Source organism: Mixophyes fleayi, chromosome 4 (genome assembly GCF_038048845.1).
Source record: "Mixophyes fleayi isolate aMixFle1 chromosome 4, aMixFle1.hap1, whole genome shotgun sequence".
In the NCBI taxonomy this organism is placed as follows: domain Eukaryota; kingdom Metazoa; phylum Chordata; class Amphibia; order Anura; family Limnodynastidae; genus Mixophyes; species Mixophyes fleayi.
The window spans coordinates 113,075,032-113,093,803 of NC_134405.1; the positions used below are offsets into that span (position 1 = coordinate 113,075,032).

At 39.2% G+C, this 18,772-nt stretch overlaps 1 protein-coding gene across 1 annotated transcript in view; it reads left to right on the forward strand.

Moving 5' to 3' along the window:
- Positions 1-18,772, forward strand: part of UNC13C (unc-13 homolog C) — a 444,227-nt gene that overhangs the window by 275,504 nt on the left and 149,951 nt on the right. The window contains exon 18 of the mRNA XM_075208024.1: positions 13,403-13,488. Coding sequence (XP_075064125.1) covers positions 13,403-13,488 — 86 coding nt within the window. The remainder of the gene's footprint in view (positions 1-13,402; positions 13,489-18,772) is intronic.

The following is an 18,772-nucleotide window of genomic DNA, read 5'->3' on the forward strand; positions in this document are numbered from 1 at the left end:
AACTATCCATGCGTTTTTCTTTCAATTATCCGGTACGGGTAACCACATCCCCTGTTGTATTTGTATTAAATTTTAAAACGTAGTACACTAGATGCCTTTATTTTTCTTTTAATGTGGTGTACGAGACATGTTGGAAATTGCTGAAGTACTCTGATTGTTACCATATGTGAAAAGTGGGCGGACAAGATCAGGTCTCCTCATTACAAGTACCTGCTACGGGAACACGGGCTTATACTAATTGTAAGTCTATTTCTAATTGCGGGGATTGATTATCCTGAAGTTGTGAAGTTTCTACGTTCTATATGGCAATTAACATTACCTAAAAAGAAGATATTGGTTCCTTATTGTATGTTAGAGTGGGAACGGATAGCGCAGAAAGTTTCCTTCTCTCTATTTTCTGTTATAATTATTTAAAACCTCTGTACGGTTTTTTGAAGGATACTTTTTTGCTGCAATTTACGAGGCGCTGTATATAATAATTTTTCTATATTGGATAATGGTTGTAGTCAATGGGGTAAGTTCAGAGGCAGGGCCGGACTGCGACTAAAAATCAGCCCTGGCATTTAAAGCACACAGGCCCACATGTTGTGGGCTTCATGCACTATATTGTTGCACACTGATGCTGGGGTAGTGTGCGTTGCTGGTGCAGTACAACATGATGTAGTATGAGTGTGTGTGTGGGGGGGTATTTATTTCTCCTAATGACCCTCAACATTACATTGTTAGCACCCATATTACATTAATAAATACAATGACAATACATTATTTGTACCAAAATTACAGCAGTAAAAAGCGCCCCACACACACTCCTACTACATCAATACCCACCCACATTACAGCAACCAGCATTACCCCACCCCCCACATTACAGCAACCAGCATCACTCCCACATTACAGCAACCGTCGTCACCCCCCACATTACAGCAACCAGCATTACCCCCCACATTACAGCAAAACTCTCTCCTACTTATTAGCAATACTAAGCCCCAAACACACTACAACAATGCCGCCACCACTACGTCACCCCATACTACAGCAATACCACCAATTATACAGGCGCCACTGTAGGAAACCAATGTTTTGCTTTTTTCAAATCTCCCACAAAATAGCAACAACAGAATACATACACACATATAGGTAACAGGTACCCTTTTCCCTCAATTTAATAGTAATGGCAGAATTTTCATGAATCATTCCACATGAAATAAAACTCAAATATATCAGAAAAAACATAACTATTGAATGATCAGTTGAACCCACTTGCCGCATTAAAAGTATTTCCAACTACAGCAAAATGTCAAAGAAATTTTTTTTTTTTACTACAGTAACTGGATATGCGTCTTTTCTAGTCATTTTAAATAACACAGTATATAAATGAAGGAGATAGAGGAGGTGGGTGAGAGATAATTGGATGTGATCTATCAGTTTGATTAGATAGGAAACATTTAGATTATTTACCTGGAGACGTCTACCCCCTTGACTCATAGGCAGGGCCGACAAGAGGAATTTTGGGCCCTGGTACAACAAACTTCTTTGGGCTCTTGTCATTCAACAATGAGAGACTTGCCTTTGGCAGAAGTTCATATTATGCCACACCATAGTGCCCCAAGGTCATAATATGTCACATCTCAGTGCCCTCAGGTCATATTATGTCACATAATATTACCCTCAATTCATATTTGGCCATGCAGTAGTGGCCACAAATCGTAATATGGCATAGCAGTGCCCCCAAATCATATACCATACAGTAGTGCCCCCAAATCATATTATGCCACAATTGTGCCCACAAATCATATTATGCCACAATAGTGCCCACAAATTACATTATGCCATACAGTAGTGCCCCCAAATAACAGTATGCCATACAGTAGTGCCCCAAATCTATAGTAGTGACCAGACAAAAACTCATTCACAAATAAAAATTGGTACAGCATATCAGATATCGAGAGTGTGAGTCCCAGGAGCAGCTTAATACCCCATTTACAATGCAAAGAAAAATAGATATATTGACACAATCACAGATAAAATGTAGGACAAGCAATGTTTTTACCTCTTAATTAAAAATCTCTGTACAGATAAATATGCAAGAAACATTACAGCGCAATAATGAGCAATACATAGTGTTTTAAACATCATTGGATACACAGTAGTGCACGCAGTTCAAGAAAGGATGGTGAAAAACACATTGGACACGAGAAAATATATGAACTTACCTGATTATGGCATCCTGTGTTCTGTTTTTCTACTGGGCACGCTGGGCGAGGAGGGATCAGCAGCTGTCAGCTCACACAGCCAGTTGGGAGCAGGGGCCGAGGGCAGTGGTTAAAGTGGAAATTTAGAAGTGGGGGTATAGAAAATATACCTGAATGGAGTATGAAGGCTTGATTTTATTTTTTTATTTTTTTTAACACTTGTCCCCTCTGTGCATTCCCATTCTTCATTACTACTTGTGTTTTATGATGGCTGCATACCTGACATTCCCATTCTTAAGATGTCTCTCCCTTTACACTTTCTTTTAGCTATGCCCCTTCACCATCTTATCCTTTGTCCCTCTCACCCCTCTTCCTGCACCCCCTTCCCCCTGGCTCTCACCCCTCTTTCTGCACCACCTTTTCCCCCTGGCTCTGTCACCCCTCTTCCATTACCCCTTTCCCCCTGGCTGTCACTCCTCACCAAGCACCCCCTTTCCCCACTGGCTCTCTCACCCCTCTTCCAGCACCCCCTTTCCCCCTGGCTCTCTCACCCCTCTTCCAGCACCCCCTTTACCCCTGGCTCTCTCACCCCTCTTCCAGCACCCCCTTTACCCCTGGCTCTGTCACCCCACTTCCAGCACCCCTTTTTCCCCCTGGCTCTGTCACCCCACTTCCAGCACCCCTTTTTCCCCCTGGCTCTGTCACCCCACTTCCCGCATCCCTTTTCCCCCTGGCTCTCTGTCCTCTTCCTGCACTCATTCAACCCTGGCTCTCTCACACACCTGACAGCTCCCTCCCCTTGCAAAAATCGCGGCACCCCCGCGACCCCCCCCTGAAAATCGCGGCACCCCCCGCGACCAACCCCCTTTTTACAACAGAACAAAAATAAACCATCACTTCCAAAAACAAACACAAAAGAGGACAGACTAGATATAACAGTAGGTTATTTTCTATAATGAAATTCTATGTTTCTATACAATATCAAGCTGTAATATATTGGATTAGATCCATTATAGTGTTGGGAGCTATCCTTCAACAAACAATGCAGGAGGACATGTTCTGCACTGCATTATGGCTCTTTAGCTTGTCGTTCGAACAGCCAGTTCAGTGAAATCTGATCAAACATATGATATAAATTGTAACAAGTACACCAAGGGCTAGGTTTACTAAGCTGCGGGTTTGAAAAAGTGGGGATGTTGCCTATAGCAACCAATCAGATTCTAGCTGTCATTTTGTAGAAAGTACTAAATAAATGAAAGCTAGAATCTGATTGGTTGCTATAGGCAACAACCCCACTTTTTCAAACCCGCAGCTTAGTAAATATACCCCCAAGTCTCTTCTGGTAGATGTTTATAGAAACTCCCCATCAGAGGCCCCAGCTCCCCAGCACAGGTCCAATATACGTTTAAGTTCTTGTTTTGTATTGAGCAACCTGAATAGTTTACCTGGTAGTTTATACAGATGAAATATAACGTGACATTTACATTCATTTTTCATCCTCCAGATTTACAACACATTCTATTTTGTTTTAGAGTTTTCTCTGAAAATAGATTTACTCTGAAATATATTTTCCTCCTGAACTTTGCTGATCAATAGCCCGGTCATTGGTACAGTTACAGTAACTGATTCATTTCAACTCAGTGCAGTAAAATCCTCTCCACTGACCAGCAGACAGTCACCACTGACCGGAGCTGAAAAACTAACTAAAGGATACAGTGTTTCTGCAGAACAAATAAAGTATGTTTATGGTAAGAAATTCCAAGCACAGTACATTTTTTGGCATGTTAAATGGTTTTTAAAATCTGAAACTGGGACTCGTGAAACTGGTGCCTTAGGTAATTTCTACTAATTTGAAAAGAAATGTTATTAGATTAAAATTGTATTAATATTTCATATGTCTGTTTGATTTCTTTTGTTACTTAAATATTAAATTTTATTGCTTTTGAAACATATTTAGACATGTTTACCACCAGCATAAAGGACCACTTTATTTTGGAGGAAAAAATGTAATATTCCTTCCTGCCTCCACATTACCTTTCCCTTCTGGATCTAACCTACCCCACTGGGAGGCAGAACAAATAGAATAGCCAGACTACCTAACGTAATGTAGGATTTGTACCTTTTGGAGCGCCAACTACCAGAGCTCCTACTGTCTTGCTCTGCCCACCTGACTCCTGCCGCTGCTGCAGCAGCTCAATGCGATATTAATGAGTGTTGTAGCTCCTGCCATTGAGCACTATCGTTTTCATTCATCTTTTAAATACAGCACTTTAACTGAATTTTGGATAGGAGGTGGTGTCTGCATGTGCTAAGAAGGGTTGCACCGGCTTTCCCTCTGACAGTGGTTAACTCCTTAACCAGCTTACAGGGGCATATGCCAGAGCCTATGCACTCGTAGAGTGACCCCCAAGTTTCCTTAATCTGCTGGTCTGTTTTCAATTTATGAACTACTAATGATCTAAATGAATCTGAATAGAAAAATGGTGAACAACGCACGTAGCAGGCTTTAAGAAATTAGTAGGATGTTGGGTATGCTCTTCAAGAACATCAACGATAGATTCATTAATTTTTTATAAACGAAAAAAGAAAAAACCTTCAGTAGTGTTATTTCACTCATTGTACAATGTGTGGCAAATTAATGACAGATCTTAAGTTACAGATCTAAAGTTACACTGTACGACTTTGACTTCCTCCTCAATTGCTATCAATTGTCCTCTATTCTGTTTGCTAAATAACATTCTGCGAACCTTAACATGCCAGTATACAATTTGTCATAAGAATTATTATACACTCTTTGTTCCCCTTTCATAGAGAGTCTGCTCTTACTCCTGTGCTATGTTCTCTGCAATTGCAAACATGTCAAAATACCTCCCTTTTTCTATATGTTCAAAGAAATGTGCTTCTTGGGAGTAGGTTTGCAATAGCAACTGCATAAATGTAAGGGCCTCATGACTATTGCCATAGCAGTCTATATCCATGTACCCCTGTTCTGTAGTTATCTGCAATGGGGCTATGCGATTCCTTTCTGGTAGAGAGGACCTCCTGATATCCACTTGTTCATGAGAAAGGCCATCAGCAAAGCTGCACCAACATACATCTCCTCACTTGTCTCAAGATTTCTCCCAACTCGACAAATCCGTTCTGCACAAGACCTGCATCTCTCATTCACTCTCATTTCATCCTCCCATTCCTGTTTCCAGGACTTTTTCACGCTGCACCCACTATGTGGAATTCCCTCCCTCACACAATAAGACTTTCCTCTGGTCTACAAACCTTCAAGCATTCTCTAAAAAACCCACCTCTTCAGGCAAGCTTATAATAATCCTCAGCTTAACCTCACTAAGTTACCTTATTACCACCCTCTGCACAATTTACACAAGACAACAAGTCTCTGACCTCAGATCAAGATTGCTGTGTGACTGAATCACATAGCATACAATCACTTTTTACCTTTGCAATCTGGCAGGGCCAATATGCAGTATGTAGATTCAACCTCTATTTTCCGACTCTCATTGACCTATAGATTGTAATCTTGCAAGCAAGGCTCTCTTACCTCTCTGTCTGTCTGTATTATTCAGTATTGTTTATTACTGTGTTTGTCCCAAATTGTAAGTGCTATGGAATTTGCTGGCGCTATATAAATAAATGTTGATGATGATGATGAGAAATGGGAATAGGCATAACTGAGAGTCAAAATAAGTGCTTCGCGCAGGAGTTACCCTTAGCCATGTTCAACATGATACTTTTGGACTCTCTTGCTGGGATATAGGTGCTGTCCCCTTGTAGCCACATGTTTAATGCTGCAGTTGTGCTCCTGAGTATAAGTCCAGGGTAACTCTGACTGTTCACCATCAATATTAGAATCAGACTGCTCAGTTATCCCATTAAGTAGCCTTCCTGATAGGGTGGAGGGGGCAGGACCACCTTACTTGTCTTTCACCCAGGCACAGCTGAGGGGCTTGCCAGAGCACAAGTATGGGGGTGAGCAGAGTGCTCAACTGGCCAAAGCCTAAATGTGGGTCTCAGCCCTATCCCTTATATTACCTTATATTTATATTACCTCAGGCCTAAACATCCATCAATCAGCTATATTTATTATAGTTGCACTATTTCTGTTCATTAATAATGCTAAATTCCTGCTGATTTTTACATATTTGCATAGCATTCAGAGCATTGGCTATGTAAGGTTATTGGGGAAAATGGTAGCAAAAACCTTTGTACGCACTGAACCATTGGCAGTTAAGCAATAGTTTTGCTTTTTTTATTTTCTGTTTGTGAGCTCAAATAAGAACCAGGCTTGCATGCAAATTCCTTTGTTAGCAATGGAAATTCTCTTTTGACCAACACAATACTATACTTCAGCCTCACATTACTTGCAAGATTTAAAAACTTCAAACTCTTTAGCTCCTTCTGGAGTCCTCCTAACTGTGAAAGCACTGTAATTCATCAATTAAAATGTTTCTTGCTAAAGAATATCATTGATAGGAAATGTTGAACCCATTTTGGCTCAAGGGACTCCAAGCCTCCAGGTTCATTTTGTATGTATTGGATGTTACTGCTTGAATGGGTATTTTATAAAGAGATTTATGACACTGTGCAGAACATTTTCTAGAGAAACAGGTGTTTTTATTGGCAAAATAACCGGCCATACCCCAAGCATATACATGTTGGTTTGGCAAACAATTATATAGAAGGGAATGAAATGTAAGATTTTATTGTCATGCAGTTATGTATGCATTCATAAAATATACAAAAATCATGTATTAAAAGTGCTTAATGTTATGTTATTTTATGCTATTATAAACCCTAAATAACTAATAACCCTATAATACAAGTTTCTTTATGTAAAAAAAAAATATATATATATATATATATATATATATATATAGGGTAAATATTTCAGGAGATTATCAGAAGTATTATGAATAAATTAAGATGTGTTCAGTGGGATAGAGGACTAGGGGGGATTTTTTCTATGTACAGACAAATGAGGCTTCCTGTTTGTAATATGGTAGCTAGTCTCCCTTGGCCTGAAGAGGTGGGTTTTCAGAGAATGCTTGAAGGTTTGAAGACTAGAGGAAAGTCTTGTGATGTGAGGGAGTAAATTCCACAAAGTGGGTGCAGCCCGAAAAAAGTCCTGTAACCGTGAATGGGAGGAAGTGATGAGAGTGGAAGAGAGACGCAGATCTTGTGCAGAACAGAATTGTCTAGTTGGGAGATATTTTGAGACAAGTGAGGAGATGAATGTCGGTGCAATTTTGTTGATGGTCTTGTATGTTCATAGAAGAATTTTATATTGAATTCTTTGAGAAACAGGCAACCAATGTAGAGACTGCCAAAATGACTCAGCAGACGAAAAACAATTTGCAAGGAAAATCAATCTAGCCGCTGCATGCAAAATAGATTGTAGGGGCTCGATTTCGGAAGACCAGTAAGGAGGGATTTGCAATAGTCGATGCGGGAGATGATGAGTGCATAAGTTAAAGTTTTTGCAGTGTCTTGTGTGAGATACGTATTCTGGAAATGTTTCTTAGATATATGCAGTATGATGTAAATATAGAGTTGATGTGGGGAACAAAGGATATTTGCGAATCAAAGATTGCACCTAGGCAGCGAGCTTGCGGGATGGAATTTATGGTCATGTTGTCAACAGAAATAGAAATGTCAGTCAGGAAGCTTCTATTGTTGGATGGGAATATTATTAATTCTGTTTTTGAAAGATTGAGTTTAAGTTGGCGAGAGGACATTCAAGATGAAATGGCAGAAAGACAGTAAGTATTGCGAAACAACACAGATGGTGAGAGATCAGGAGAGGATAGATAAATTTGTGTATCATACGCATAGAGAAGATACTGAAATCCAAAGGAGCTTATTAGTTTTTCAAGAGAAGTGGTGTAGATTGAGAATAGCAGAGGACCTAGGACTGAGCCTTGTGGTACTTCGACTGATAAAGGAAGCGGAGTGGAGGATGTTTCAGAGAAATTAACACTGAAGAGCGATTAGATAGGTAGGATAAGAACCTGGATAGGACAGTGTCTTGAAGACCTAGGGATTGTAGCATCTGTATGAGGAGAGAGTGGTCAACAGTGTTGAATGCAGCAGAGAGATCCAGGAGAATTAGAAGAGAGCAATCACCTTTAGTTTTAGCTGTGATCAGATCATTGAAAACCCTGGTCAGCGCAGTCTCTGTGGAGTGTTGAGAGCGAAAGCCTGATTGAAGATGATGCAATAGATTGTTTGCAGAAAGGAAACGTGTGAGGAGAGTGTAGGCAATGATCTCAAGAAGTTTGGAGGGGCTTGGATGCTGAGAGATAATTTTAGCGAGAGTTTGGGTCAGAATTTTGTTTTTTTTAGAATAGGAGTAACCACTGATCACTGCGTGCTTGAATAGTGATGGAAAGATGAACAGCATTTATGCTAAATTAACTATTGAGTATATCACATATAATATTTTCTTACATTAGGGGATAAATTTATCAAGATGCGGGTTTGAAAAAGGGGAGTTGTTGCATATAGCAACTTGTCCGATTCTAGCTGTCATTTTGTAGAATGTACTAAATAAATGATAAATAGAATCTGATTGATAGCTATAGACAACATCTCCACTTTTTCAAACCCGCAGGTTGATAAATTTATCCCTAGGTTTCTTGTGTAATAATATATAATGCAACTGCTTCCCTACAACAATTTTACCTGCAATTAAAATTTGTGGGAAAAAAAATTTTGCATTCACTTTTAATGATTAAAGGCCTACTTGGTGACAGGTCCCCCCTTTAAAGAAAGTGATCAATGAAGGTAAAGTAACACAATAATTCCTCCTAACTGAGTAGCAGTGGTTTTGATCATATCTAGTGTACCTTTCTTTTTTTCTTTTTTTGCAAAGGTCACATGCAAAATAGTTTACAATTGACATTATGAGTACACGAATTGAAAATAACAAGTTAAGCAAACAGGGTCTATGACCAGAGTAGTGGTAGAACTCAACACATCAACCATACATTTATTGATGAAAAGAGAGAGTAACCAAGAGACTTCCATACAGAGGGAAGAGAATAAGAGAAAGTGAGAGAATGAGTAGGATATAGAGAGAGGGGAGAAAAAGGGGTAGCGGTAAAAGGAAGAAGTGGCTAGATCCAATGTGAGGGACATGGAGAGCTAGGGAGGAGGGAGAGTTTGTAATACTTAGTTATATGAAAGGAGAGCGAGCCTGGAAAAAGGAAAGCCATGGGTCCCAAACCCTGGTGAAGGCTCTTGAGGAGTTGCGAATGATACTGGTCATATACTCCATCCACAGCATCTGCCAAACTCTATTAACTATGGCCTACTGGGAGGGGGGAGACTGCTGCTACCAGTTCGCTGCTATTTGGCAAGTAGCCGCCGAGAGAATGTGTCTAATTAGTTTATTCTGATGATGGGTTGCCGAGGGGACCCCCAGAGGAAGAAGACAAAATTTGGGCTCCAGGGGAATATCCACCTGAAGAATTGATTGGATCAATTGTTTAATCTCAGTCCAAAAGCTTGTCAGTTTTGGGCATGCCCACCAAATATGAAGGAATGTGCCCTTGTGCGAGCACCTCCAACAGCAAAGATCAGAAGAGTCAGGGAGTATTCTACAAACTCGCTAAGGCACATAGTACCATCGGTATAGCTCTAGTCTACCTTTCACGCAGTACATTTCAATAAAGTGAAGGAGGGGATAATAAGTCAATAATACCCCATTCACACTGCCTAAAAGACCCAGGTTTTTGCCGGGGCGAGCCCTGACATCCCGGTTAAAGGCTCAGTGTGAATGGATCCTGGGGCATCTACCCGGGTCAGATGACTTGGGAATTAGTCCCGGGTCTTTTGGAGGGTTATTCCCATGTCTGACCCGGTTAGCGGCCAGTGTGAATGGTGAGACCCGGGTTTTTCAACCTGGGTCTCACCAAACACCATTGTAAAGTTAAAAACATTTAAATAAATCATCATCACAAGAGGAGCCAGTCAGAGTTCATCTTGTGATGTTGCCATAGAGACCCGGGCAGACCCATGTTCAATGTAAACATGGTCTACCCGGGTATTTGCCTGGGTGTCCTGCACTAAGCCCCAGCAGTATCCTGGGTTCATATACGCGGGATATTGCCGGGGTGGCAATCTGAAAGTGGTATTAGAGGACAGAGGAGGTTAATTATATCATGTATTACTAATACAAACAATGAAAAACAACTGTAACACATATTTTAACACTACTACTGTCCATCTATGACATTAACTCTCTTCTCATTCATTCTCTTCTCTAAAGGAGCTCCCAAACACTTTTATAGACTTTGTTCCCGCTGTCATGCAGACCGGCCCTCCTCAAAGTTCAGCTACGCCCCCTGAAAGCGTTACTCGCACAGAGATGCTTAAAATCGGTATTGTCCTATACTGTACTTTTAATTGGAAACATTTTGCACCTGCCATTTGCACTTCCTTGGAAAGCAGAGTTCTAGATGTATTAAGAAACAGGAGCTCTCCTGTTTGTTTGATCTATGCAAGTACAGCTAATACTATGTGTAGGATCATTCCTGCAGGTCACCGATTAAGTTGGTTGCTAAGCAAATAGTTACAAGCTTCATTCAGCTCTCAGTCTTGCAGCCTCAGGTGTGCAATTACCTACCACACTCATGCAGCTAATCACCCTACCGTTCTGATTGTTACTGCTTCCTTTATGAACCTCTTCTGGACAGCATACCAATGCTGGTGATAGAGCCTGCTTGAACTAGTGTGCCATGTATCCTGACCTGTTTTGTTTTTAATGTTTGACCCGGATTGTTTATAGGAATTGCCGTCTTCTCCAATCCTGACTCTTGGGTTTGTTAAACAAATTTGCTCTCATATCTCTACTTACCCTGACCTCTGGTTTGTTTAAAAGATTTTGCTGTCTTCTCTAGTCCTGATACCTGCCTGTCTGACTCTGAGTTCTGCCAAATACCCTCTGGTTGCTCACTACCTGCTACCGTGAGCTGACCATGAGACTAGTGCCAGACTACTCCACATAAACCCTTGTCTGTCTGGCTCAGAGTTCTGCTGATATATCCTGATTGCTCATTACCTCCGACTATGTTCTGTCCTCTCTACCGGACAGGTGCTAGATCAACAACTGCTACTATCTAAGTCCTTGCGGAAACCGAGTACTGTGGAATGTAACAAGTTCTTTGGATAGAGGGCTGCTAAAGGTGAACATCTCACATTGCCATTCTAGCAGTTGAGGATCTCACGCTACTCTGCACTTAACAAGATGCATTTACTAATGTAATAGAAATGTGACACATATGATAATGAGAGTCCCATTGCCCTTATAATTTAAGATACCAATGAAACTAACCCAAGTAGTATTTTAAGAGAAATCCTTGTGTTCAAAATACTGCAAATCAGCCCGTAAATTACCTGTTGATTTACTGCTGATTGTCAAACAGAGAACATGTCATGGAAAACCCGTATATATTTGGAATTAATAATGAGATATTTTTAATCAGTTTTTCGATTTTTAGAGTTTTGTAGAACTGCCTAATAAACAGATATTGAAATTAACTTTTTCTTTTATCGGAGAGTAGTTATTGACCTAAAAATCCAGCCTTTCAGTTATCTTTTAATCTATCCTGATGAAAGCCCGTAGACTTATTTATTACTGTTTTAGAAGTCTTGTTCTTGAATTTTAGCGTGCCCGTGCTGAGAAAAGAATCTTGTATTGATGGCAAATATTTCCAGCTGAGAGTACATCTTCTGCTAAGCCCATAGGCACTTACTACATTAATTAACCAAACGTACTCTGCACTGCTATCCCACATTTATTTTTTATTTTGTTGATTTGTCTGTTTGGTTTTCTATCTCTTATAATATACTGCTTAGCTATTAAAGAACTATTTATATTTGAACATTGTATTACTTTGTTAGTAATTGTAATATTATGTCAGAATCAATCTCAATCAGTATGTGGGCTCTTATGGGCTTGATATGCTAAGAATGGACTGACAGTGGAAACATCAGGACAAATGAATAGCACCAAATATATTCAATATAAGGGCTCTCATACAGGATTGAAGCAAGAAACTCATGTGAATTATTTATTATCGGAGTTCACATATGCAGTAGCCAATCAGACATTTGCTTTCATTGTCTAACTTGTATTAAATCAAAGTTAATTGGTTGCTTTGTGTCACTGCACCTCTGCTCTTTGATAGTAAATAGCCCCAAGGCCTTTAACCTGGTCCTGACCAGCCATGCAGTATATATGTCTTGATGTGATCAGGTTGTGTATACCTATCATGAGTTAGTGGGAGGCAAATGCTACCATCTCCCTTCAGCACAAGAAACAGTGCTGACAGTGATGTTAGAAGGTGTGATTTTAGGATTATGTGTCAAACGGCTCACTGCTATATTTAGAAATTAGCAAAATTGAATTTTAACGCAAATGAATTTTCACGGCAGATACAATCGTTGAAATTATTTAGTAATTTCACATTTTGCGGAATTAATAGAATATGAGTAGAGCTGAGATGATAATAATGGTCAATTAATTCTGCTGTGTGGTGTGGTTGGTGTAGGACTGGAAATGTTTAGAGCTAAATTCTACTGGCTGAGTGGTCAAATGCAGGACAAGGTAAATATTTTACAGGACAGTTTTAAACATTTCACTCATGTGTAGGAATGTTTCTAGATGAGAATAAGGTTTCACATTCTGTTGTATCAAACACTGTTTGTTTGTTTTTGTAATATAATGCTGGAGTGAGTACATTAAGTTAAAGGCATGTGTGGAGTTTCCATGTTCTCTCTTTGTTTCTGTCAGTTTCCTTGGGTGCTTCAGTAGGTTAATTGGGTCCTGATTAAATTAACCGTGTGTGTGTGTGTGTGTCTGTGTCTGTCTGTCTGTCTGTCTGTCTGTCTGTCTGTCTGTCTGTCTGTCTGTGTGTGTCTGTGTGTGTCTGTGTGTGTCTGTGTGTCTGTGTGTCTGTGTGTCTGTGTGTGTGTGATGTAAGGAATATAGATGGTAAGCTACACTGGGGTACACACTGATATGAATGATTGAATATCCTCTGTGAAGTGCTGAATAATATGTAGGTACTATATAAAATGCTGTTAATAAAATAAATATGTACCACACTGCTATTAGAAAAATAACGTCTATTACTGCTACTATAATATCTCTGAGTCAGATGGAATGTAGACTAATTAGACTCTCTCACTTCCAGGTTCCCACAGGAGCTGAATATGGGCAAGCTGAGTGCAGAAGTGACGTGGAGCCTATTTGCCCAAGATATGAAGTATGCAATGGAAGGTAAACATTATATTCCAGATATGAACATATAGAACTAATAAAGGTACAGATATGTTTTTAGTGATGAAAATGTGTGCAAAAATTAAGTGTTCTGCACTGTTCACTTAATTGGTAATGATGTAAAACTAAAAATGTGCTAATGGTCAGCTAACATCTCGGTTAGGGAAAGAACTATAGCTGTATCTTTTGGAGAAAGGGTTTCAGGCATTGAATATCAATGGTTCATAAACCTGCACTGAGTCTGTCCCTGCAGATTGTGAAACTGTAATGTTTGACAATTAATTTCCAGAGATATTCATAGATTTTTTTTAAAGATTTGTTCCTGGAAACTATTATACCTGGAAATGTCCCTGGTTTGTAATATAGACCAGCTGTTCTGTACACTCCTTTATTTTGTAATGCTGCAAATTTGTTTTAGTACTTAGAGCTCATGCAGAGTGGGACGTAAATGGCTTTTTCTGGGCATAATGTGCTTTTTCTTAACTCCTGTACATGCCCATATTATGGTTGCGGCCATATGTAGACTGAGTTGCATATTGCAATTCTGGTTAATTGCGGCCCCTTTGGATTGAAGAGACAAAATAGGGAAAGGAGGGGGTGTGTACGGGTGTGTTGGAGGAAATATGACTTATGTAGACTCAGACGCTTATGCGCCTGCCAGGAGAAGGGAAACTTGTGGGTGTCGGATACTAGTGTAGGTTACAAGCTGATAGTGAGGACGATCAGCTTAGATGAGTCCGGCTCAACATAATGGTCCAAGATGTGTATTTTTCTTGATTGCAGTTTCCATCTGTGTTGTAAATGGAAATTGCATCTAACTCTACACAAGGCCCTTAATGCACATTTCTGAAACATAGTAAACAAGCTTTATTGCTTATAGTCTGAAAAATAGTATATGTAAATGGCCCCAAACACAAGCACTTTCTGAAAACATTCACTTTGCATTGATTTTATTGTTGCCTATATTAACAAGCGTTTGTGTTTGGTACAATATATGGGAGTGCTCATTAAGGTCCTGATTCATTAAGGAGCCTAACTAGAGCTTTTTCCATATAATGTGCACATGTCCAGAACAGGACCATGCACCACAGAGCGTAGCAGCGTTCAATTCACCTTCAAGCGCAAAGGACACTTACAACAGCCTATGATTTGAGGGAGAGAACGGAATGGGGAAGTGGCATAGTACTGTATTCAATGTACAGTAAGGACGTACCAAGCTCGAGCACATGCAGCAGCCTTCAATTCAAGCTTTTGGCATCTCTAAGGTACTTGTTTTTCAGTCGTATCTCTTGCTCCAGCTACAGGTCTAGTCTAAGTGCCGCTTACTAGTGATGACGGCTGAGTATATATACTAGGACATGTGTTGAAATCAGGAGCAACTGTAAAAATGTATTTTATGTACAGTAGACATCAATTACATCCGAATAAATGTTTTTCATTGGGAAAAAAAAACTTTTATATTTTTAAATATTTTGTCATGAGTGACTATACAGTCATGGCCAACAGTTTTGAGAATGACACAAGTATTGGTTTTCACAAAGTTTGCTTCAGTGTTTTTAGACCTTTTTGTTTGATGTTGCTATGGTATACTGAAGTAAAATTACAAGCATTTCATAGTGTCAAAGGCTTTTATTGACAATTACATTAAGTTTATGCAAAGAGTCAATATTTGCGGTGTTGACCCTTTTTTTTTTTTTTGAAGACCTCTGCAATTGGCCCTGGCATGCTGTCAATCAACTTCTGGGCCACATACTGACTGATGGCCGCCCATTCTTGCCTAATCAATGCTTGGAGTTTGTCAGAATTTGTAGGGTTTTTGTTTGTCCATCCGCCTCTTGAGGATTGACCACAAGTTCTCAATGGGACTAAGGTCTGGGGGGTTTTCCATGGAACCAAAATTTTGATATTTTGAGCCTTGATCCACTTAGCTATCACTTTTGCCTTATGGCAAAGTGCTCCATCATGCTGGAAAAGGCATTTAAGTCACCAAACTGTTCTTGGATGGTTGGGAGAAGTTGCTCCTGGATGATGTTTTGGTATCAGTCTTTATTCATGGCTATGTGTACGAGCCCTAACTCTGTATGTCATCATGTGTCTTGGTGGCGGAGGGGCTTAATGAAGTGATTTGTGTCATCAAGCCCCGCCCCTTTCTATGCAATGCTGTGAATTTCGTTATTTCATAGCAGGGGCAGGGCCGCGATGACGCCTCCTCCTGCACTTGTCATCTGACCTCCCCTCCAGAATCTTCCAGAGGGGAGGTCAGCACCCGTTATCAGACTATGATTGCCACTGTGGATACCATATCAGTTTATGGTCAGAAATTTAGTATGAAAGTGCTTCACCGATACAGAAAAATGTTTTCATTTCCCTCCTGTTTTAACATATAATGCAAACTTTCATTCTTTCTTCATGTCAGCTTAACATCTATATAGATTCTGTAAATCAATAACCTATTAACATCTAGGTTGCTTTTTGAAATACCTCCCAGAGAGCTGCAGGAGATATGTTAACAGAAAATATCTTACAAACACAGTATTATTAAACAACCAACAACATATATTACACTCAGTAATATAATATAGCATAATATAATTACCTATCTCAAACATAGATTAACCCATGAAATATGTTTGTGGAAATATATAACCTTAGGATTTATAAGAAAACATTCCAACATCCATCAGACTGGTCTTCCTATAAACAGCTAGTCTGAGTTACAGACATTCTAATTGCTTGCTGTTAACAAGTAAGATTGATTGTCTGCTGGGCAAAGTGAGATCCGTTGGGTATACCAATTATATTGCATCCTACTTGTCTCCGTTCTTGTTGTCTGCATCATGCTTTCATGTGATTGGATACGTCCTAGAACGACATAAGGTCATTTCAGAGTAACCTATGGCTGTACAGTGCATCAGTTGTCAGTCTATAAATATATATTGAGAAACTGTTATCATTTTGCTGTGCGACCTCACTGTAAAGAAGATTTCAGTGTGCACCAACATTACATGATTCATTTGGTTTATTGGTTTGTGCAGAAAGGTGTTTTTTGTGTTATACATATAGCTCAGATATCACTTTTTTTTCCTGTGATCCTAATTATGACAAGTTGTTATTTTCACACAAGATCAAACAGCACCTCAAGGGAGGTAGCAAAAGACATACAACTCCCTCTGAATTCTAAGAGAATAGCAAAAAATCAATCTAATCTGCTAAATATAGGATGCCAGCTGGAGTTGCATCCCGGAATGCCGTAGGCATTAAGATATACATTAAATGTGACAGACATATATTCTTGTCTAAGCTTCGTTCCTGATCATCTGAATGGTAGGTAGTTCACTAATGTAAATCATCACTGACATCAAATTCTTAGTACTTACCTTTGTGGTTTTTTTTAGTTAAAAGTGATCATTTATTTTTTAAACCACATTTTATTTATTCAAGCATACAATAATTAATATGAAGATACAGTGTGTGATACATAGTACAAGCAACTCTACTGGTGAAACCAGCTCTTAGTGAACATATCAACAATAATTAACACTCCGGGCCTGATTCATTAAAAAAAGTAAGGCAAAAAATTAAGTAAGTTTTCTCTTGGACAAAACCATGTTACAATGCAAGGTGTCCAAAATAGTTTATAATTTTGCACATAAGTTAAATACTGGCTGTTTTTTCATGTAGCACAGAAATACTTTATAGCTTTATTTTTAAACTGAAATTTAAAGTTACTCTAGGACATGCCCTACCCCAACTATAAATCTGTCCCCACATTTTAAATTTACCTTCCCCTCCAATACAACATAGTTTTGCCAAGGTGCAAAGTTACTCATTTTTCTTGCTTTAGTTTCCTTATTGAATCAGGCCCACCATGTCAATATAGCCTTTAGATCTGACCATAAATATGCTTGCAAAAATGAAAAAATAAATGAGCACTCTTCTTCCCCATTCTTCGACGTGCACGTGAGCCTTCCTCAAGGTTCATAAAGTCTTTCCAACTAGTTTACAAATGTATTGGTGCACACAAGGAAATTTCATACCAAATAATATGTCGAAAATATTCCAGATCTCTGTTTTCATTGAATATGGGAGAATTTCTATGAAGATTTCCCAGGTTTCTGCATTTGTTTTTATTTTTGCAATGAAGCATCTATCCAATCCATGTGGAATACATGAAAGAATTTTTCCATAAGCTGAGAGAAGGAAGGGGGTATTCTGAAACCACATCTAGAAGCATACTTTTCCTTGCCACTTCTGGAGTTAGAGGGAGCTAGTTGACTGGATATTCATTGCTATATCTCCAGACCTGTGTCCATAAAAAAAAATTCTGTTTACACCCACATAGGCAGTGGGTGAAAAGTCCCACAGAAGAACTATATTGCAAATAGGAGTGATCAGCTGTCAATCCTATTCTATAGCTGCTATAAGGAGACCAATAGGCCCGGTGATAAATGTTTTAGAACATCTCCACCTGTGTCATTGCAGGGAGATCCCTAATCAATTCAAAAGATTGGCTTAGAGTGTCATCTGACCAATTTTTTTTTTCATTGTCAAATTATTTCCATAGAAAATTGTAATGAACTTTAATGACTTTATGTTTTGGGAGTTGGCTTCATAGTGAAGTATCAAAAGGGTTATCCCAGTCTGCTGTGAGAATATCTTCGCCACACTACTAGCATACTATTGGACCTGTAGGAAAGCTAGATTGAATGATCTGATTATTTCATATTTCTCTCATGTCTGCATGAATGTCAAAGGATTCTTAGCAGTATTGTTCAAAAATTGCCCAATAGTTTTGACTCATGCGTTACCTCAGAGGTTAAAGGGAAAGGCCGACACTCCATCCTGAAAACTTGGATTTCCTAAAACAGTGAGATGTCTGGATATGTACAGGCCAAGCTTGTATCGAGTCTCAATATATGCCATTACCTTATCATGGACATTAAAATTGGGTTGTCAAGAGTCTGCATAAGTACATCCTGATCATGAAGATGAAAGAACCGAAGTAGACTCATTTTGGATAGGAAATTTTGTTCCAGAGATGTCTTGGCACAAATATTGGTAACTTGTATGCAATCTCTAAGGTTTCTCAAGTGCTCTGATTGATTATTATTGTTTATATAGTGACAGTTTTATGACTTAGAACTGTATAGAGAATATGTAATCATTCACATCAGTTTCTGCCCTATTGGAGCTCACAGTCTATCTACACTAGCACACACATACACACGCACATACACTAGGGTCCATTTTCTCTGAAGCCAATTAACATGCCAGTATGTTTATT